The 23,102-nt window shown below is 42.9% G+C and overlaps 1 protein-coding gene across 1 annotated transcript in view; it reads right to left on the reverse strand.

Moving 5' to 3' along the window:
- EPB41L4A (erythrocyte membrane protein band 4.1 like 4A) overlaps positions 1–23,102 on the reverse strand; it is a 2,214,504-nt gene that overhangs the window by 932,480 nt on the left and 1,258,922 nt on the right. Inside the window, exon 11 of the mRNA XM_044064468.1 lies at positions 17,299–17,376. Within this exon, the coding sequence (XP_043920403.1) occupies positions 17,299–17,376 (78 nt within the window). The remainder of the gene's footprint in view (positions 1–17,298; positions 17,377–23,102) is intronic.

Below are 23,102 nucleotides of genomic sequence, written 5' to 3' on the forward strand. Positions count from 1 at the left end.
ATGGCTTCCTATATGAGGCTGTTCAGACTTATGGTCCTGTAACTGCCTCAGTCTGTGGAAGGTCCTCCCTTATGGAGAAAAATTACTGTAGCTGTTCTCCATTTACTTGGAATAAAACCTGTATGGAGGCTGACACTGAACAGTGTTGTTAGAGGTGTGGATAAATCATGCTTCATGCTGTTTAAGATGCATCCAGGGTTATCTTCAGGACCCACTGATGAAGTATTTTTAGATTTTGATAGCACATTTAGGACTTGGTCTTGAGGGACAGCTGGAGATGAAGCAGTTTCAGGTATATCTTGAGGGACAGATGGATGGGAGACAGGAATAAAGTTACAGTTAAATTTAATGGCCAGTAGGTTCTCTACATCTTCAGCCTCAGTGTAGATAACATCATTCACAATCGGCTCATAGCACTGCTGCATTGTGCTTTTGAGATTAACTAAAAATGCCCTGTGACTGTCTTTGGCTTGGGTGGCTATTTTAGTCTCACACTTAGCTTTAGTGGATTTTTGTTATGCTCCTGAACTGTTTGTTTATTTCAATGGCAGGGGCTCCAACATTCTGGGAACTACTCCTCTTATTTTTGGAAAAAATTATTTTCCTTTTATTATAAGTCTTGTTGATATTATGGTTTCACCATGTGGGTTTGTGTCTGGGGTTTGCCCTGCACTTGTTTCTATGGGGTACAGCTGCATCTATGCAGCGGTTTACATGCTGGTATACTATGGTAGTGTACATTTCTGTTTATTCACTGGAGTTAACTGGATTTGTTGGGGATTTCAAGCTTGCCAATGCCTCACTTAGGAGTAGGTGGTTTGTCGTAATGAAATTTCTAAAGGTAGTTAGGATGGAAGGGATCTCTGGTTCCAGTTTTATTTCAAAGGAGACTACTTTATGGCCAGACCTAACAAGTGAGAAAGATATACAAGGGATAGTGCAAGATGCTCCCACATTAGGGAGAACAAGATCCAAGATGTTATTCCCTCTTGTCCCTTTCTTTATTTGTCATATTAAAAAGAAGATTTGATGTTGTTAATCTTCATTCATTCATTACTGATGGGTATCGGTTCCGTCCTCGAAACTGAGTCGGCCGTTATAACAAGCTCAGGCAAGTCAAAAAACTCTCAAGCTAAGCTTACCCATAGTGCCCCTCTCTCTATCACCTCACATCTCATTTGCCGTCAGGCCAGCTCTCAAGGTAATTCATCTAGGATTATATTTCAGCATAAATAATTCTTTGCTCTACTTGAGATTTTTCTATTTTACTAGTGGTCATTTAGAGTTTGCTACTCTTCCAATCTGTTTAAGTGATCCCTTTCTGTCTCCATACCAAATTCTTGGTGGTACTTCGTACCACTGTTGGTGCAGGCTTCCCTTACCCCTGTGGTAATCTCTGATACCATTTTTGGTATCCCCCCCTCTCTCTTTTTCCTTCCCGTTATCCATTGGGTATTTTTTTATTACCATCGTTGGTAACTCACAAAAAAAAAAAAAAAAATCAATCCTTTCTTTCCTGACTGTGTGTGTGTCAGTGTGCCTGCTTTGTATATTGACATTCTGATTTGTACTTGCATTATTGATAATGCCTAAGAAGGGGACAACAGGCTTTAAGCAACGTGATCAGTGTGGCAGGAAAATGCAGAATTCTGATGGACATTTGTCCTGTGTTTATTGTCTCGGGGTGCTGCATTTGAAAGTTCAACCGCCATGCGATATATGTAAGGGCTTTAGCACTCACACTTTGGCTGAGAGAAAGAATAAATGAATTCTGAAAGGTCTCTTGAAAACTTCCCTCTCAGAGGCTCTATCTGAGGCAGAAAGTTAAACTCTTCCTAAAAAGGATTATAAAAAGAGGAGACAATCTGTACCTTCTTCTCCACTTACCGGTGACACTAAATCGGTTAAGTCCCCCATGGAACCAAAGGCAAAACACCCTAAACTGACATCTACAATCTCAGCATCGGGAGCTCAAACCCCTTCTACAGAGCCATCCTCAGCACAGAGGCCTCAAACCCCTTCTACTGTGCTGTCTTCGATTATGGAACCGGCCAAGACTTCAGCTCCTACGGTACCAACATCTGCTACAGTACTGTTGCCTCTCTTTGCACCAAAATTAGTCTCCCCAGTTGTTGTCACTATCCCCCCTCCTACACAACCTACTGGTCCTTTGACCATGATGCAGAAGAGCAAAATTTTACCTCGCATCCGATACTCCCTGTCGGTAGATCCTTTTTTCATACAACAATTGAGTCCTTTTCTAGAACTCCCTGATTCTCCATCAGGGATGTCAACCCACTCCTCTAGGAACCTTTTGACGTAGTGAGACTCATGGATCAGCTCCTGGCAGCCAGGGGAATTCTAACTCCCTTTAAATCTTCCCTCCCACCCAGAGCCGAGGAATTTTCTCCACAAACTCAAACATATATTCCTCCTTCGCCCTCCTTGGAGGTATCAGAGCCCTTGATGCCGATGCCCATCCCTATTCCATCTTCTTCAGTCTCATCGGTAGATCTTACCATGGCTCTGCAGCCTATCTATTGGCCTCGGCTCAATCGGAGATGATCCATCCTCAGGATCATGATTGGTTTGTTGGCACCCTGACCCCTAGTACGGCTATTTTGTCTACAGTCCCGTCTACTATGGTTCTGGATGTTTTGACGTCACCAAGTCCTCTCTTGATTCCCTCCCTGGGGGAGGGCTCATTGGAGTGGGATGTGACCCTGTTTCCAAGGTTGTCTTTCTTGGTTCTGCACTCCCATCCCTCTTCGGGTGTGCCTGCTTTTCCAGGTGACGGAGAGGGCACTTGCCTCAGCAGACTCGCAGCTGGTTCCTTCAGTGCTGGAATGCCACATTTATATGTCCTTTGAGCCACAGCTGATACAGTCTACTACTATGGAACATCAAGCATGGGAACCTCAAGATACCCTTCCACAGGGCACCCATTCTTTGGAGTCCTCTTCAGATGCTCCCGCTGAGGAGTTACCCCATAAGAGATCGTGCAACAGGAAGCATGCGGATTCCCGTGAAGATTCCCTTACCAAAGATACGGATTACAATGAAGGGGAAGTCTCTCCATGGTCGCCCCCTGAAGATGTCTTCTTTGGAGACGTACTAGAAATTTTAAAGCAGCAGGGAGACTGGAAGCCCACCAACCCTTCCTCTGAGGAATCTGTATTCTTGTAGGCTTTCTGTGCTTGACCCCTACTTCGTGGGTGATCCCCGTCTGCAGATGATCTAATTCAGCTTATCGTGCAGCACACCTGGTAGTGTCCTGACACCATTGAGCCTATCCCCCGGAGACTAGACAAAATTCTCTCCCCTCCGGAGTACCACCCTCCATTGGTCCAAAGGCTTACCAGTAGATGCTATGGTGGTGGTGGCCACTAGGAAAGAACTCACTGAGGAGAGTCCTACTGTCCATCCCCCAAACAGGAAATCTTGGGTGATGGGCAGGTTAGGAAAGTGGGTATATGCTTCACTGACCTTTGCCATTCGGTCTTTGAATTACTTGGCACATTTTAACATTCTCCAGAGAGACCTGATCACAGAACTCTCAGGAACCCTAGCAGGAGCAGTATCTGTTGAGGTAAGTGACAAAGTTGCCACACAGCTTGCCACCCTGGAGTCCATAACTAATTCGTCCCTGCAGTTGATTTCTCATACTACAGAAGGGGCAACTAGAGCAGTGGGTGCAGGCATTGTCATGAGATGTCACATCTGGATACGCCTATGTGATTTTGCAGACCCTTTTATGTCTTCCTTTCTCAACGCTCCCATTGAAGCTTCCTCCTCGAAAACCCAAGGTCCTTTCTGCAGCACATGTGGTGAGTTTTCCCCCCGGGGCAGAGGGGGAACTCATTGGGAAGATGCCCCTCCAGAGGCAGTGGGGGGTCTGCATAATCAGGAATCTAGAGACTCATTCTCTGGACAGCCCTATCACTGCTACTGAAGAATGCCCAACTGCTTACCTCAGGAAGCAGTTGGGGATGATTCTCTCTGCACCACCTTGCCTGGCAATCTATAACAACAGATAATTGGGTGTGAAGCCGCAAAGGCGAATTCCCAATATCCCACCCAGTCAATGGGAAGCAGCAGCTCAGGAAATACAAAACCTGCTTCGAAAAAGAGTCATCCAAATAGCCCCACCAGGCCAGACAGAATCCAAATTTTACTCAAGGTTCTTTTTACTGCCAAAAAAGACAGGGGACTGGAGGCTGATTTTGGGCCTCAGTATCCTAAACAAGTTTGGCAGACAGACAAAATTCCAGATGGTCATGGTTTAGTATATCCTTTCATTTCTGGAGAAAGATGATTGGATGTACTCGAATGCCTCCCGAATGGAGTATTTTGATAAATAGTCCAGTATAAAACTCACTGAAGGGGAGAAGGGGTCAAGACTTTTCTCTCGAGATCAAATTATGAATCTTCTCCATTTGCTAAGATAAAGTTTCCTGGTGGATGGTTTGTGGGAATTCAGAAGAAAGAACAGTTGTGTAAAATCTTACCATAACCATAGATGTCCTTCTCTTCATGTTGCAGTATTCTAGGTGTGGGATTTATTGCCCTCAAGCAACTGGTACGTCGGCTTCTATACAAAAGCTTCAGCTTGGCAGCTGCAGTGTGCGTGGGATGTCATACGTAGGCCATAAACCAAGGCACCTTAAATGTGGATGTCTGCTCGCACAATCCTCAGAACTTGAAGGCCAGCAGGCAGAGAATAAGGACCAGCAGGAAGTGTGCCAGTTGTTTACAGGTGTGTAACTTGGAGACCTACTGAAATGTAGGTAATACAGGAAGGTATAAGAGTAGGGGGAACTGGTGGGTGGGAAGGAATACTGCAACATGGAAAATAAGGACATCTATGGTTATGATAAGATTTTACACAACTATTCTATGTCCTATTCCTATGTTGCAGTATTCTAGGTGTGGGAGTGTACCACAGCTTAAGAGGAGGAGAGGGTGGTAGTAGATCCAGGGGGTTCTACAAGACCCTGCAGGATTGCTCTGGTGAATCAAGTTCTAGCTCTGGAAACTTGATCAAATTTGTAATGCTTGGTCAAGGTGTGGATAGTGGCCCAGGTGGCCGCTTCCAAAATGGATGCTGTGTCTAGGCCTTTCATGAAGGCCCTAGAGGTGGCCACAGCTCTAGCAGAATGGGCCTTGATTCCCACTGGGGGTTCCTTTCCATGGTGAGAGTAGTAGAAGCAAATAGCTTTCCTGATCCAGCATGCAATGGTTTGATTGGAGACTGCCTTGCCCAAGGCTCTGGGGTTGAAGGAGACAAAGAGCTGGTTAGTCTTTCTGATGGCATTGGTCTTGTCCAGGTAGAATCTAAGTTGTCTGTGCACATCCAGGGAGTGCAGTATCCTCTCCCATTCATTAGTGGGTGAGGGAACAAAGGTGGGCAGATGAATGGACTGGTTAAGAGAGAGATCATTGACCACTTTAGGCATAAAGGAGGGGTTGGTTCATGACGACACCCTGTCTTTGTGGAATACTGTGTAGGGGGACAGGCCTTTAGAGCCTGTAGTTCTGACACTCGTTTGGCTGAAGTGATAGCCACCAGAAGGACCATCTTCCACGTACACATCTATAAAGAGGAAGGGCCGGCATGTTCAAAAGGATGTTGGGTTAATTTCTCTAAGATGTAGTTAAAGTCCCAAGGCAGAGGGATAGGTTTCCTAGGTGGTCTCATGTGCAAGACCCCTTTAAGGAAGAGCTTTACATTGAGCCTGGCCAGCAAGTGGGGTTCCAGGGCCAGAAATGCTCATATGGCAGAGAGATGAACTTTTACAGAAAAATAAGAAAGGTCATTTTTTTATCAATTGACACAAGTAGTTTAGAACCAGCGGAACCTTGGCGGAGTAGGCCATTTTGACACCATTTTGCAAATCTTTCCCATTTAACCAGGTAAGATTTTCTGGTGTTAGGTTTCCTTGCCTCCCTTAGGATTGAAAGCACATCCTCTGAGTAGTGGTGTCTGAAAGGAATCAAAAGTTTGTCACCCACAGACTCAGAGACAACATCTGTACCTGTGGGTGTAGGAGAGTTGTTTTGTCTTGTGACAGTAGGTCCACCTTGTAGAATAACTTGAAGTGATTGCCTTTGGCTAGTTTATGAAGTAAGGGCAAACAGTACTGCCTTGGCCAGTAGTGAGTCACTAACAAGATTTTTGGTTTGTCCTTCTGTATTTTCAGGAGGACTTTCTGAATCAGTGGGAATGGGGGGAAAGCATAAAGGAACTTCCCCTCCCAAGAGAAGCTGAAAGCATCCACTCTCCATGCTAGAGGGGAGTGGGTTTTTGAGCAGAAGGTCTGCAGTTGCCTGTTCTGGGGGAAGGCAAACAGGTCTATTTGTGGAGAACCCCACTGGTGGACTATGCCTAAGAAGACCTCCCTGTTTAGCATCCATTCGTGTTGAGGCAGGGAGGTCCTGCTTAAGAGGTCTGCTTGATGGTTGCCCTATGAGGGGATGTAGACTGCCTGCAGGACTAAGTTGAGCCGGGAGGCTAAGTCCCATATCAGCAGGGATAGACTGCACAGCTGATAGGCCTTTGTTCCTCCCTGCTTGTTGAGGTACCACATCACCATGGTGTTGCTGTCACAATCTGGAACACTCCTGGAATCAGAAGGGGGAGTGAAGATCTGCAGAGCTAAGAAAACTATTGTCATTTCCCCTAATATTGATATATTTGGCCTGAAGAAAGGGGATGCTACTTCGCCTGAATCTTGTAAGAGGCAAGAGTTGCTCCCCAACCTGAATTTGAGTAATCTGTATGCATAACCTGGGTTGGGGTGGGGGGCTGTAATGAGAGCCCTGGGTTCAATTTCACTTGCTGGATCCACCAGTTGATGTTCTGTTTTCAGACAGGGAAGGAGGGGAATGGCCTGCTCTAGGGGATGTAGGTGCTGGGACCAGGTGTTTTTCAGGAACCACTGCAGCTTGCGCATGTGCATTCTTGCCAGAGGTAGCATGGGGATGGTTGCTGCCATCAAACCCAGGAGGTGAAGAAAATGCCTTGCCATCACCTGGAAGTGGGAAGTTAAAGACAGAATCTTGTCCTGAGGTAGGAAGGCCTTCGTTGAGCCTGTTCTGATTCTGCAGCCAAGGATAATCTTGTCCCGGCTTGGGATGAGAGAGGATTTGGGGAGGTTGATGGTGAATCCTAGGTTCTGCAGAAGGGACATGGTGAAATGTAGATGCTTCAGTAGAGCATCCCTGGACTCTGCCAGAATCAGGATGTCATCCAGATAATTGAAATTTGTATCCCTTGAGTTCTGCAGAAGGCAATGGCTTGGGCCAGGCACTTTGTAAAGACCCTGGGGGCCATGGATAAACCAAAGGGCAAGGCAGTAAACTGGAAATGAGAGGAAGGGTCAGAGAAATGCAGGAATTGTCTGTGGGAACTCCTGAGGGGTATATGCAGGTAGGCTTCTTTTAGGTCTAGTGTGACCATGAAGGCCTTGGTTGGAATGAGAGGCAGCAAGGTGGGAAGAGAGAGCATTTTGAAGGAGGGTACCTGGAGATGTAGGTTTAGAAAGGACAGATCTAAGATGGGTCTCCAGGGGCCATCTTTTTTGGGGACCAAGAAGAGATGGGAGTAAAACCCTTTTCCTTCTTGTCCTGGAGGAATGGGCTCTGTGGTGCCTATCTGTAGAAGATCTGACAGAAGTTGTGGCGTGAGATGGACCTGGTTTTTGGGGAGGGAGGGGATGCCTCTTCTGGGTGGCTTCTCTTTCCAGGATAGGAAGTACCCTTTTGGATAATGTTCAAGACCCATTGGTCTAAAGTGATGGATTGCCAAAGGGGGAGACAGTGGGAAAGGTAGGCTGAGAGAGGGAGGTGGGCAAGGCAGTCACTCATTACTGGGGCCTCCTCTGTCCTGAAAGGGCTGTGGTGGAGCAGAAGATCTGGAGTTGGTAGGTCTTCTGGCCCCTCTCCTGGACCTGGAAGAGGAGGGCTGTGGAGTACGTCTTACAAATGTGGCTTTAGCAGGGTAATTCCTGTAATATTTGGGTATGGGCGACACCAGCAGGTGCTTAATGTCCTGGAGGTCTTTGCCTTTTTCTTGTACATTTTTAAAAAGGTCAGTGGATTGTTTTTCTGAAAAGCACATTGTGGTCCAGATGGGTGTCCAGGATATTAGCCTTGAAGTCCCAGGGGAGGTTCTGGAGTCTTAGCCATGAGTACCTCCTCAGGGCTGAAGCAGATGCTGCAGACCTGGCAGATGCTTCTGCAGCATAATAGCTGCACCTTATGGAGTGCCTGGCTACCTGTTGGGCCAAGGAAAGTTTGGATGAGATGTCTGTCTTGCTGGGATTGTCAGGCAAGGAAGCCAGCATGGAGGAGGCTTGAGAGACCAAGTCTAATGTATACTTGGTTATGTGGGTCTGATAATTTGGCTCTGAAAGTCATAGTAGAAGAAGTGTACACCTTCTTCCCCATCCTATCCATGTACTTACTGTCTTTGTCAGTGGGTAGTAGGGAGGTAGAAGGCAGCAGTCTAGATTGCTTATCTGCTGTGGTGGCAATAACAGCTGGGTCCGCCAAGGGTGGCTTGACTAAGAATTTGTGGTTCTCTGGTACTTTATAGAAGCGGTCAGGATGCTTAGGGGCCGGAGGCTGGGAGTCAAAGGCCTTAGAGGCCACATTGAAGGCATCCAAGTAAGCAGGCAGAACAGGGGGAACTGCTGAAGGGGAGGGTGATTCCACTTGCAGCAGTTCAAAGCACCTTTTTTGAGTGTCAGTCATTTGGGAAGTGTCCCATTTAAAGTAATACTTCATCTTGGTGATGGTCTCACCAAAACTAATGTTCTCAGAGTGAGAGTCCCCCTCCACAGATTCCTCATCCAGAGGGTAATATTCCTGGGGGAAGGCAATCTGGGAAACATAAAAAATGAACTCCTCTTATAAGGAGAAAGAAGAGTCATGTTCTTCTTCCCTGACCTGAGGGGTTATGGATGGAAGGGAAGAAGCCGAGACAGGCTTAGGGCTCAGAAGAGGCAGGGTGGAAGTGGCTGAGGCTGGAGGCCTAAGGGCCATGACGGCCTGCATGAGAGAGGAAGTGAAGGCCTGCCAATCTGTTGTGACTTCTGAAGAAGGGGAGGTATGTTTAGTTTTCTGCTTCTTTTTGGATGGAGAGGAAGTAGAGAGTGGCCTGGCATCGGGTCTGTAAATTAGCACATTCGAAGTCTGGATTCCTGCTGGAGGTACCACCAGAACTGGTTTCTCCTCAACCTCGACGGGTGTCAATGTCCGAGTGAGCTCTGAGGATGTGCCTGTCATCGGCTGCAGAATGGCTTCCTCAAGGGACATCACTGCAGTTGACGGATCCTCTGACTGCACCTCAACCCCTAGATCTACAGTTGGCGGTGCGTTGGTAAGTGGAGCGGCAGGCGAATAAGATCTAGGAAACTTGGCCTTCTTGCACAAAGGTTAAGGTGCAGCCTCCAATGCAGGATCCATCCTAAAGGCTAACCGTTTGAGGCACTGGCTCTCGAGGTAGAGATTTAACATGGCTAGATGGCTCTGCAAGGTCTTAGGCACAAACGATTGACAAATAGCGCAGGAGGAGTGATCGTGTTCCCGGCCTAGGCAAAAAAACACACTTGTCATGTGCGTCCTTGTGGGGTATCTGGCGCCCACATTGGCACTTTCCCTTTTTTCCTGACATCAGCTAAAGGCTACAATAACCAAGCGTTAGCTATAACAATCAAAAATAAGAAAGTTTGAAACCCAACGGGCTACTTATCTTTAAGATGCCACATCTGTGAAGAATGATCGTACAATGCGAATGTCGTCTGCGGCTGAAATGTTCTGAGGATTGTGCCTTGGTTTATAGCTCTACGTGTGACGTCCCATGCACACTACAGCAGCCAAGCTGAAGCTTTTGTTTAGAAGCCAATGTATGAGTCGCCTGAGGGCAGGAAATCCCACACCTAGAATATTGCAACATAGGAACAGAAGGACATTGTTTTGTACAGGGGAGGATAGATTATTCTGCCTGGCAATTACTAAAAGTGGAGGAACCAAGCTGTCAGCTTGAGACTCGATATGTTCGGACGGATCAGCTCTCGCAATTCCGGAGTTGGATCCAGAATCCACGGTCGGTGGACTAGGTGAGGCCAAAGAAAGGGAAACCAAATTTGTTGGGGCCAGTAGGGAGCAATGAGGATTACTCTGCTTCTCAACAGAAGAGCTTTCTTTAGGAATTGCGGGATCAGAGGAAGAGGGGGAAAGGCATAAATAAGTCCCATTGGCCAATCGTGTATTAGAGCATCCCTCGGGGACTCCCCCTGAGGGGGGATTAGGGCAAAGTAGCTGCTGCACTTGTGGTCTGCAGGGGACATGAATATATCACAGCAAGACTGGCCCCAGTGACTGAAGATCTTCGTCTTTATGACAAGGTTGAGGGACCACTCATGAGGCAGGAGAATGCATCTGCTCAGTTTGTCTGCAATTACACTGGAATCACCGAGAATGTGCATTGCTATCAGAAAGCGGCTGGAAGATATTACCCATTGCCAAATTCTCATGGCTTCTTAACACAATGGGTAGGATTTGGTTCCCCCTTGTTTGCTGATATACAAGACTATGGACATGTTGTCCAACTGGATAGCAATTGTCCCTGATGGGAGGACAGATTGGAATGCTTGCAATGCTAGAAGCACTGCCCTCAATTCTAGAACACTGATATGCAAGCTGGTCTCCATGGGGGGACCAAGTGCCTTGGACTGTCTTTCCATGGAAATGCCCCCCCCACCCCATCAAGGAAGCGTCCGTGGTCACTATGGCCTTGGGCTGAGAGGGGGAGAAGAGACAACTCCATTTGTCTTCTTCTGGCTTCATTCACCAAAGTAAGTCTTGTTTGCATCGATTTGCTATGCAGATCTGGAAGGACATAGGATGAGTTAGAGGGGACTACTGTACCAAGAGCCATTGCAGGAGTCTCTTGTGTAGTCTTGCTAGGGGAACTATAGTAAATCATGCCGCCACTGATCCCAGTAGCTGTTGGACTGCACAAGCTGAAACCCTGCCCTGAGAGAGTATCACCTAGAGTTGAGACCTTAGTCTTTGTAACCTGTGAAGTGAAAGGGCAACTAGGCAAGACTGAGTGTCGAAAGTTGCCCCTATGAATTCCAGATTTTGAATAGGAGTCAATTTGGACTTTTCTTTGTTTATTGAAATTCCTAGGGATCTTGCTAGCTTTAGGGTATAATGTAAGGCTGTAACCAGCAGACGCTTGGTAGGGGCAGTAAGGACCCAATTGTCTAAGTACGGAAACACCCGGAATCCTTGCAGTCTCAAGTGAGCTGTTACCACTGCCGTGCATTTGGTGAACACTCGAGTGCTACAGACAGACCAAGGGGCATTGCTTGGAATTGATAGAGATTGGCTCCCAACCAGAAGCAGAGGAATCTCCTGGAGCATTTGTCCATTTTTATGTGATAATACACATCCCGGAGATATACAGAGCACATCCAATTGTCTTTCTCCAGACATGGAAGGATAGACTGAACCGTGACCATCCAGAATTTTGTCTGTCTGACAAACTTGTTTAGGATGCTGAGGTCCACTAAAAAGAACCTTAAGTAAAATCCGGATTCTGTATAGTGTGGTGGGACTATTTGGATGACTCTTTTTCAAACCAGCTTTTGTATTTCATGAGCTGCTGCTTCCTGTTGACTGGGTGAGACGTCAGGAATTCGCCTTTGCAGCTTCAGAAAAGAATTGAAAGGGATGTGATAACCTCTGGTAATTATCATTTGCACCAAGAATCTGTTATTATGGATTGCCAGGCAAGGTGGTGCAAAGAGAATCATCCTCCGAATGCTTCCAGAGGTAAGCAATCGGGCCGCTCTTCTTCAGCGCTGATAGGGCTGTCCAGAGAATGAGTGTCTAGATCCCTGATTACGCAGACCCCCTCTGCCTCTGGCGGGATGTCTTGCCAATGAGTTCCCCCTTCTGCCCCAGAGAGAAAACTCACTACGTGTGTCACGGAAAGGACCCTGGGTTTTCCTGTACCACATCTTTCCACTCCTCTGATTCCAGAGAAGGATCATTGGGGAGTGGAAAAATGGAAGCCCATGGCAGCCAGGGTCTTGCCATCCTTTTCAAGCCTGGCTAATGTGTCTTTTACGTTTGGGCCAAAAACAGAGGAAGCTTCAATGAGAACATTGAGAAAGAAAGACTTAAAGGGGTCTGCAAAATCACATGGGTACATCCAAGCATTACGTCTCATGACAATACCTGCACCTGTTGCTCTAGCTGCCCCTACGGTAGTATGAGAAATCAACCACATGGACGAATTAGATTTGGACTCCAGGGAGGCAAGCTGTAAGGTAACTTTTTCACATACCTCATCAGATACTGCTCCTGCTAGGGTTACTGAGAGTTCCATGACCAGTTCTCTCTGGAGATGGGTAAAATGTGCCAAGTAATTCAAAGACTGAATGTTAAAGGTCGATGAAGCATATACCCACTTTCCTAACCTGTCCATCATCTGAGACTCCCTGCTTGAGGGACAGACAGTCGGACTCTCCTCAGCGAGTTCTTTCCTAGTGGCCACCCCCACCACATTAATGTTTACGGTAAGCCTTTGGACCAATGGGGCTGGTCCTCTGGAAGGGAGAGAATTTTGTCTCTGAGGGATAGGCTCAACGGTGTCAGGACTCTTCCAGGCACACAGCACAATGAGCTGAACTAGGTTATCTGCAGGCGGGATCACCCAGGAAGTAGAGAGTCGAGCACGGAAAGCCTGCAAGAATACAGACTCCTCAGAGGAGGGGTTGGTGGGCTACAAGTCTCCCCACTGCTTTAAAATTTCTAGTATGTCTCCAAAGCAGACATCTTCAGTGGGTGACCATGGAGACCCTTCCCCTTCATCGTAATCTGTATCTTCGGGAAGAGATTCTTCAGGGGAATCCATGTGCTTCCTCTTGCATGATCTCTTACAATGTACCTCCTCAGCGGGGGCATCTGAAGAGGACTCCAAAGAGTGGGTGCCCTGTGGAAAGGTATCCTGAGGCTCCCATGTTCGATGCCCCATAGTAGTGGACTGTGTCAGCTGCAGCTCAGAGGACATATAAATGTGGCATTCCGGCACCGAAGGAACCAGCTGTGAGTCTGTAGAGGCAAGTGGCCTCTCCATCACCTGGAAAGCAGGCCTGCCTGAAGAGGGAAGGGTGCCACAACTGAGAAGGACAACCTGGGAACCTGGGTCACACCCCACTCTGACGAGCCCACCCCCAGGGAGGGAGCCATGAGAGGACTCAATGCCATCAAAACAACCAGAACTACTGTAGTAGATGGCACCATAGAAAAAACAGGTGCCGTACTAGGGGTCACGGTGCCGACAGACCAGTCAAGATCCCGAGGATGGGTCGGCCTCTATTGAGTTGAGGCCATAGGGTAGGATTTGGAGCCATGGTAAGATCTACCAACGGAAAAGCTGGAACCGGGACAGGCATCAGGGTCGAGGGCTCCGATACCTCCAAGGAGGTCGAAGAAGGAATATATGTTGAAGTCTGTGGAGAATATTTCACAGCTCCGGGTGGGAGGGAGGATTTAGAGGGAGTTGGAATTTCCCTGGCTACCAGGAGCTGATCCACAAGTGTCACTACATTGAGTTCCAAAAGGCTCCTAGAGGAGCAGGTTGACATCCCCGATGGAGAATTAGGGCATTCTAGAAAAGGACTCAATTGTTGTCTGAAAAAAGGATCTATCGATGGGGATTATTGAGTCCAAGGTAAAATTTCATACTTCGGCACCATGGTCAAAGGACCAGTAGGTTGTGTAGGAGGAGTAGTAGTGACCAGAATTGGGGAGACTATTTTTGGTGCCGAAAGAGGCAATGGTACTGTAGCAGATGTTGGTACCGCAGGAGATGAAGTCTTGGCCTGTTCCTTAATTGAAGACGGCACTGTAGATGGGGTTTGAGGCCCCGATGATGAGGACAGCACCATAGAAGGGGTTTGAGGTCCCAGTGCTGAGATTGTAGAAGTCAATTTAGGGTGTTCTGCTTCCTTGGGGGACTTAACCAACTGAGTCTCACTGGTAAGTGGCGAGGAAGGTACAGATTGACTCTTCTTTTTATGTTCCTTTTTAGCAGAAGTTGAACCCTCTGCCTCAGATAGACTCTCCAAGAAGGGAGTTTTCAAGAGATCTTTCAGAATTAATTTATTCTCTCTCTCAGTCAAAGTGTGGGTGCTAAAGCCCTTACATATATCACATGGGGGTTGAACTTTCAAATGCGGCACCCTGAGACAATAAACACAGGACAAATGTCCATCAGAATTTGGCATTTGCCTGCCACACTGATCGCATTACTTAAAGCCTGCTGTCCCCTTCTTATGATCCATTATCAATAATACAAGTACAAATCAGAATATCAATATACAAAACAGGCACACGAGGACACACACACAGTCAGGAATGAAAGGACTGATTTTTTTTTTTTTTTGTGAATTACTAATGACTGTAAAAAAATACCCAACAGATAAAGGGAAGAAAAAAGAGACAGAGAAAGGGGGAAAAATGCCAACAATGATATAAGAGATTACCACAGGGGTAAGGGAGGCCTGTACCAGCAGTGGTATGAAGTACCAAGAATTTGGTAAAGAGACAGAAAGGGATCACTTAAACAGATAGGAAGGGTAGCAAACTCTAAACGACTACTAGTGAAATAGAAAAATCTCAAGTAGAGCAAAAAATTATTTAAACTGAAATATAATTCTAAACGACTTAGCTTGAGAGCTGGTCTGACGCATCTTGATACTCTATGCGGCAAACAAGATGTGAGGTGATAGAGAGGGTCACTATGGGTAAGCTTAGCTCGTGAGTTTTTTTGGCTGGCACGAGGTTGTTATAACAGCCAACTTGGTTCCAAGGAAGGAACCAATACCCATCTGTACTGAATGAATGAAGATTAACATCAGATCATATATTACCTAAATTAGTAATTGATGTTGCCTATAATGTTACAAATTAAGTTACTTATCTGAGACATGGGGAACACTATGATACCTATTCTGAAGAAACACGTTTCATATAGTTACACATATAACACTTGAAAGGCTCTCTACAGGGCTCTTACAAACATTCATTTAAATGTAACTTACTTGAAAACAGATGAAGGTAATAGTTTGGAAGATTAGGAGTAGTTTAACTGAACAGTGTAATTTAAACTAGGAGTCTTTTTAGAATCCATATATAAAATCTAGTTAGTAATGTTTTTTTTTTCCTCAAAATGTAGTTCTGTCTGCATGACTATGACCACTGATGTTTACTGGAAGGCAATTTTTAAGAGGTATTATAATGAAATATTTCATTTAGGATGCTAAATTTGAGAAAACTCAATGTTTTTTCTAAAAATTTAGACTGGAGTTAATTCTTATTTCCTTGGACATTAATATTCTAAATAATAATAAAAATAATGAGATATTAAAATATCTCATTATTAATAAACCAGAAGCAATTTTCTCATATGAAACTCATATCAATCGTTTAGACAAAAATAAATGGAATCCAAACCAACATGAAATATTGGCCAAAGCAGCATTTAAAAGAAAAACAAATGATGTTATAATTATGTTGAAGAAAAAGAAAGAACAGTGCCCAAGGTCATATACAGATACGAAGATCAAGATGGTATGCTAACTGGCGATATACAATATAATAATAATACAATTTGATACCTTCTTAACTTATCTTGGTTTCCTGAAATGGGTGGTTAAAACAGCCGAGAAACATCTAGATATTATACTAAATAACTCAAAGGGTAAACTGGTTACAGTGGATTTAATTCCATTCTAGACAATTCTGTAATAACTGCAACCACAAAACAAAGATTAGTAGCATCAGTCAAAGCTGAAATTGGATTGAACTTCTAAATATTAGGAACAGTTATTCTTTAAGAGCTACAGACTCACTATTTTGTTCTCAGTAGCCTTTTATATTTTTATTTCATTCTGAAGTGGGGTATTATTTACTGAATGTGACAATATTGCACTTTTTAAGTTCATAACTTCATAAATTAAGAAAAAGTGTTCTGGTCAGGTGGCCAAGTAGAAAAATAAAAGTTAGACATTTATATTATTTTTGCTTTTACAAGTATTACTAAATATCCAACATCTTTTTGTATTCTCTAAATTCTTGACTTCACAATCATCAGACCTGATGGTATCTTGTCCAGATTTTGACGGGTTTATCATAAAATGACTTTAAGATTAGTCCTTTGTCTAATTAGGACATGAATTTCCACAGTTCATCATGGTGAAGACTGAGCGTTTAATAAAGGTGGCTTACCTAGTGAATGATAAACACTCTATACAAAATGAAAAACCTTCCTAAAGGTTTAAGAAGACTGGTATCCACATAGAAAGAAAGGCAACAGTGTCCTGTCCTTCTATTTTTGTTTCCCAGCATGCTAACAATTCTTACATTGCATCTACATTCATTGTTTTCAAGTGTGTAGAACATGAGAACATCTGTGCTTATCTAATAGTAAGCATGTTAATTTATTCATAAGTGTAGTTTGCACTTTGGAACTGAATAACAAAGTACAATGCTTTTCTTCACTATTTTGCGCAAGTCTACTTTACTGAACTCTGTTACACAGACAGTAACATCATAAGTATATCCCTCCACATGACTGGGAATTGCATATCTCTGAAAAGCACGTTAACCAATTTCCTTAGACTAGTGGAGTAATTAAACTGTGAACCACCAAACATATATACATATACAGATACATATATATATATATATATATATATATATATATATATATATATACTTAATTCTAAGTAATCATATACATGATGGAGCACGGTTCACAAAACACTTTATTTTCTGTTTTACCATGGAAATGGAAGTTAATTATACTCTGCCAAACACTATAGGTGCTGGAATGCAAGGCAAAGGCACATATTTTACAACCTGTTTTGTTTGACCACATGTTAGCTCCAGTTGATTTACTAAATGAAGTATTTTGAAAGAATGAAACCCTTATAGTTCCAGTGAGTATGAGTGGACATCATTGAGACTGACCAGGCTGTAACATTTGACTAAAGATAACTGCAGCTGAAAAATAATACTGCCGTGGGAAGGAATGGACAGTGTAAAATTAAGAATGCTACAGGAAAAAAATGGCACTACAGACATGTATGAGTACACTGTTCATGAAGCCAAAATCGGATTGACTTTAGTCAACTTTTCACAATGAAATGAATGAAAAGTTGACTGAACAATCTGTAAGTTACAAGTTGTACATTTAGAATCAAATGCAAAAGTTACCTGTACCGATGTCTAGAACTAAGGGAGCCAAACTTGCTGATTCTTCTTGACAGGGAGTCTGAATCACCTTCTGGCATTCTGGAACAAAGAAATTGAAAGCAAATGTTCAGCCATATAATTCCAAGTCTGTCTTCTGCTTTATATTTACAGTAATTACATGGGTGCTGGTCTGTGAAATACATGGGTAGTGTAAGCTCATTCTAGGTCAAGTCAGTGTGATCGGAGCTGGAAGTTCCGACTGTAATTCAATGAATTAGTAAAACATATAGGCATATTCCTGAAAGCAGACAAATGAAAATACAAGCTGTACAAAATGAGTTAGTCCACTTTACTACATAAAGCACATTGAGTATGCTCCTAAATTGGCAAGACCTAATCATATCAGCTTCCAAATATGCATAACATGGAGGATCAGGTATCTTGTCATAACCAAATTATGTGTTTGAGACATGAATGCCAAGAAATTCACCTCCAGAGTGAAGCTCAATATGTGAATCTTGGTATCCATGTCAAGAACATATAATAATGGTTATGATCAGTTAGATTCAGTCATACATTCTGTAACAGCTCCATGTAGTACCATTTACATAAAAAAGTGTAGGAGTGCCAAGTGTTATATCAGCTTTCAAAGCCTTTGATATCCAGTAGAACACCTTGGTCCATTCAAACCGACAGGAGGTAGAACTGACTTCCCCCTTAAGAATGAACTGATTTAAAAGCAGTTAGAGACGTCTTTCTGCTACATTTATGTTTATAACTTTGGCAGAGTAAAGTATCTAATAGCTTTCAAAGCTGTTTTACCTTCTACCACTTGCCACCTGGCACTGTCCATTATCAATCCCCAGCAAAGGACCCAGTTGTAACAGTGCTGAAGGATGCTTAACAAAGTCACCTTTCAGACATCAGAAAAGTGTTTAATAACTTGTCTTTTTCCTGTTTTAGAGCATAAATGCAGTGTTCTGTCACTAAAACTTTATATGCACCTTTGAAAGCTGTTTATCGTCATGTGTTATGCTGCAACAAACATGGCAGCCTCCACAGAACAGTGTCAACATAAACTTAACAGCTTTTAAAAGCTGTAATATGCTTTATGTTGATACCCAAATAAAAATGCGGCAGGCAGTGATCAGGTGAAGTGTCTAACAGCTTTTAAAGTTCTCTTAGCTGTCTGTATGGTAGTGTTACATGTGTTACAGCTTTCAAGGCTGTAAACACATCACACTCCTACAATGTCTTCTTTATGTAACTAGAAGTACATTGGCACAATTAAAGCCTCAGGTATTAAAAACAATCATAACTGGGTATCTCTAATCAGGACTCACCTGTTACATGTTCTTATGATTGGCAAGATACAGCTCTCTAGCTTTGCTTCACTACATTCTCAAGGTGAATTTCTTGACATCTGTCTCTCTAACTGGTTACAAATGGAAGCCCAGTCATAATCCCCTAAAAGGCTACAACTTACTGCATAACTAGGACTGATGCTGATCAGACATTTAGATTAGACACCCTCAAATGCACTCAGGGTAGCATACCATCCAGAACATGTTAAAATTACTCAAATCTTTACAGCTTAGTACAATCAAAATGATTTAAAACATTAGAGATGATGATTATAGTCAGAACTGATCTAGGGATAAAGTAGGGACAGGGCTTCATTCACCAAAAAAGCACAGTATGCAGCAATCACTCATGCAGATAGATGAAAATTAAGTTTTCTAAACAACTTAGAAACATCAGTTCAACAGGCTATTTTAGACTTTCAAGACATCTGACACTCTCCAGCTCACATAACCCTCATCTACTCCTAGCTCTTACAAACCTATCAATGGGGCATAGTATGGTCTGAACCTCTTTAGGGTAATTCCCTACAGAGAGGATAACCCAGTCTCCCCCCAAAAAAATGTAATCGCACTGGAAAGTGGCGAAAATATATGGAAGAGGAGCAGTGAATATTAACGTCACTAACTACACATCCTATACACTAAGCTACATTGGAAAGCACAAAAAGTTCTTGACCAGGACAGTTAACATCACCCATTATACCATCTTTATAATCTATAAATCTGTTTTGAAGGTAGATTACCCAAGTGTACCTAATAAAGGCCTTACTAAATGTGGCAGTCAAGGCAGACTTTAAGGGTTTCAGTTTAGTTTTCATAAGCACAAAAGGCTCAGAGTTTGTGTATCCCCAAGTATACAAGCCCTATAGACTTCCATTTCTTGGCATCACTTCTTTAGCGGGGAAATTGACAATGTTATCCCACACAAGAAAGATGATGAACATAAAATTCAATACATTTGAAAAAGCTCTTTTACTATGTAAATCTGTACAAATCTTAACTGCATAATGGCCTTAGATAAAGTCACAATAGCTTACAGAAAAGGGTTACCCCATCTTGAACAGAAGGCACAAAATCCACTCCTTCTTCCAGCAGTCCATCTGAAGCTTAGCAGTACATTCAGCTTATCAGTGCATCTACACCCAGATATTAGCAACAAGGAAGGTGGATGGAGGTCAGATACCCACCCCATGTAAAAATCTGAAGAACCATTACTTCACATCCTTGGATCGTAAACTAGCAGAGCAGGAAATCTTTGCAGCTAATACAACTTCAACCACATTGCCTTTTCTTCTAGGCAGCTGGTTTAAGGACTACATTTCTTCATTCATTAGAGTAAAGGTATTGTCTTGTTTGTACTCTTTGGTCCCCTGACACCATCACATCATATCCCACCAGTGAAGTGGAAAAGTATATTGCAAGTTCTCCCCTGAAATACTACATGACCAGAAACGTAAGCTCTGTTTTCAACATGATCATTCTCCTTTATCAACTGCAAAAGGCATAGGGTGGCCATTACATACAAAAAACAGCCTCTCCCAGAGGAAAAATATAATTTATTCCTAACCACTCTTGCATGCATAACTTTATCCTTCAAAATCAAGGCACCACTCAGAATGACTTCAGCTAGTAAGACCTCTGTATTTGTTTATTTACAGAACACTTAGGTTTGACTAGAGTAATACTGGAAAGGCAGAAAACATACAGTGGATATAAAAAGTGTACAAAACTCTGTTAAATGCCAGGTTTTTGTGATGTAAAAAAAATGAGACCACAATAAATCATTTCAAGAAATTTTCCCACCTTTAATGTGACCTATAACCTGTATAATTCAATTGAAAAAGAAATAAATCTGTTAGGGGAAAAATATAAAAAATAACAAAATGTACAATAAGCTGGTTGCATAAGTGTGCACACCCTTAAACTAATACTTTGTTGAAGCACCTTTTGATTTAATTACAGCATTCAGTCTTCTTGGGTAGGAGTCTATCAGCATGGCACATCTTGACTTGGCAACATTTGCCCACTCTTCCTTGCAAAAGTGCTCCAAATCTGTCAGATTTTGAGGGCATCTCTTGTGCACAGCCCTCTTCAGGTCACCCCACAGATTTTTTATTGGATTTAGGTCTAGGCTCTGGCTGGGCCATTCCAAAACTTTAATTTTCTTCTGATGAAGCCATTCTTTTGCTGATCTGGATGTATGCTTGTGGTCATTGTCTTGTTGAAAGGTGAAATTACTCTTCATCTTCATCTTTCTAGCAGACGCCTGAAGGTTTTGGACCAAAAATGACTGGTATTTGGAACTGTTCACAATTCTCTCCACCTTGACTAAAGCACCAGTTCCAGCTGAAGAAAAGGAAACGCAAGGCATGATACTGCCACCATCATGCTTCATCATGGGGATGGTGTTCTTTGGTGATGCGAAGTGCTGTTTTTGCTCCAAACATACCTTTTGGAATTGTGGCAAAAAGTTCAACCTTGGTCTCATCAGACCATAACACATTTTCCCACATGCTTTTGGGAGACCTGATGTATTGTTTTGCAAATTTTAGTTGGGTCTAGATGTTTTTCTGTGTAAGAAAAGGCTTCCGTCTTGCAACCCTACCCCATACTCCAGAAATATGGAGAATATGGGAGATTGTTGTTGCATGTACTACACAACCAGTACTTGCCAGAAATTCCTGCAGCTCCTTAAGTGTTGCTGTAGGTCTCATGGCAGCCTCCCTGACCAGTTTTCGTCTGGTCTTTTCATCAATTTTAGAGGGATGTCCAGTTTTTTGCAATGTCACTGTTGTCCCATATTTTCTCCACTATTTGACGACTTTCTTCACTTCACTGTGTCCGATGGTATATCCAACGCTGTGGAAATGTTTTTGTACCCTTCTCCTGACTGATACCTTTCAACAATGAGATCCCTTTGATGCTTTGGAAGATCTCTGCGAACCATGGCTTTTGTTGTAGCAGGCAACTGAGTAAATGTCAGGAAAATCCTACTAGGACAACTGAACTTTATTTGGTGTTAATCAGAGTCTCTTTAATTGATGGCAGGTGTGTATCCAAGAAGAGTGAATGTTGTAATCAAACCAAAAGGTGCTTCAACAAAGTATTACTTTAAGGGTGTGCATACTTATGCAACCAGCTTATTGTACGTTTTTTATTTTTTATGTTTTTCCCCTAACAGATTTGTTTGAGTTTCAATTGAATTGTACAGGTTATAGGTCACATTAAAGGTGGGAAAAGTTTTGAAATGATTTATTGTAGTCTCATTTTTTATATCACAAAATCCCGGCATTTTAACAGGGGTGTGTACACTTTTTATATCCACTGTACATATTTTCATATACAGGCAACTTGCTAATCCAACAGCACTCAAGTAATGCATCTGTCTGTGTGTGATATGTAATGTCTTTAATTGTTTCACTTAAAATGGCAAAGTTCATGTATTACTCTTGCAATGAATGGAGGTATTTTTAAAAAAGAGGAAAAAAGCAGTACTAGCTTTTTTTGCTATGAGCTGTGCATGAACTCTTTGTAGGTGTACTGTTACAGGGAATTTTGTTGCATAATCAATAATTTCTACGATATACTGATGGCTGTTATGATTTTACAAGTAGACCCACAATATCCATTGTTATGCCTTGAAATAGGGCAGCCACAATGGATAAGGGTATAAAAGTGTTCTTAATCCCAGGGTTATGTGCTGTCCTTTGACATTCTACATAAGTTGGACAACTGTCCTCTATGTTTTTCACAACACCAGACCAATAAAATTTTGTTAAAACTTCACCATTTCTAAACAACCACCTAAAATGTAATTACGTGCTAACTTCATTACAAGTATTCTACAAGGTCTTGGAATGAATGAATGTCTCGGTATCTGTTTTTTATTTTCAGTTACCCTAAAGAGGAGGTAACTTCTTAGCTTAAAGTAAGGGTATAAAGTGGAGCTGTTCTGTTCTTGTCTTTCTCCATCTACTCTTGCAATAGTCTCTCTAGCTCTGGTTAGTGTATTGTCTTCCCACTAGGAACTGATATGTCTTATCTGGAGACCAGCTAAGCCAATTTTATTTTCATTAGTGTTCTGAGGCTGTGGTCTCTTCTGCTATAAATAATTGTACAGGCTTTTCTCCTTCATCTAATTCATCTTAAGCTAAGTCAAGAAAATACTTTTCTGTTAAGAGTTTCAAATACTTTCTCTTCCACATCTACAGAACTTATTTTGCTTTTTTTACCCTTAGGGTCTCTGTCTGTTTCAGTTTCTTTTTCAGCAGCTACACCTTGTATTTTTTACTCTTAGAGTGTTATTTCTCTTTCTGCTTTGGTAATGCAAGAAGAAGGTTAAAATTCATTTCAGGCTGTCTGTTTCCTTTTTCTTTAGTATGAAATGCATCCATTTCTTCCTTAGTTTTTATATCTACTTACTATAGTGTACTCAACTATGAGTCTGTCCTGTCAATTTCC

This window comes from Protopterus annectens, chromosome 2.part2, assembly GCF_019279795.1.
Source record: "Protopterus annectens isolate FY-2018-M chromosome 2.part2, PAN1.0, whole genome shotgun sequence".
In the NCBI taxonomy this organism is placed as follows: domain Eukaryota; kingdom Metazoa; phylum Chordata; order Ceratodontiformes; family Protopteridae; genus Protopterus; species Protopterus annectens.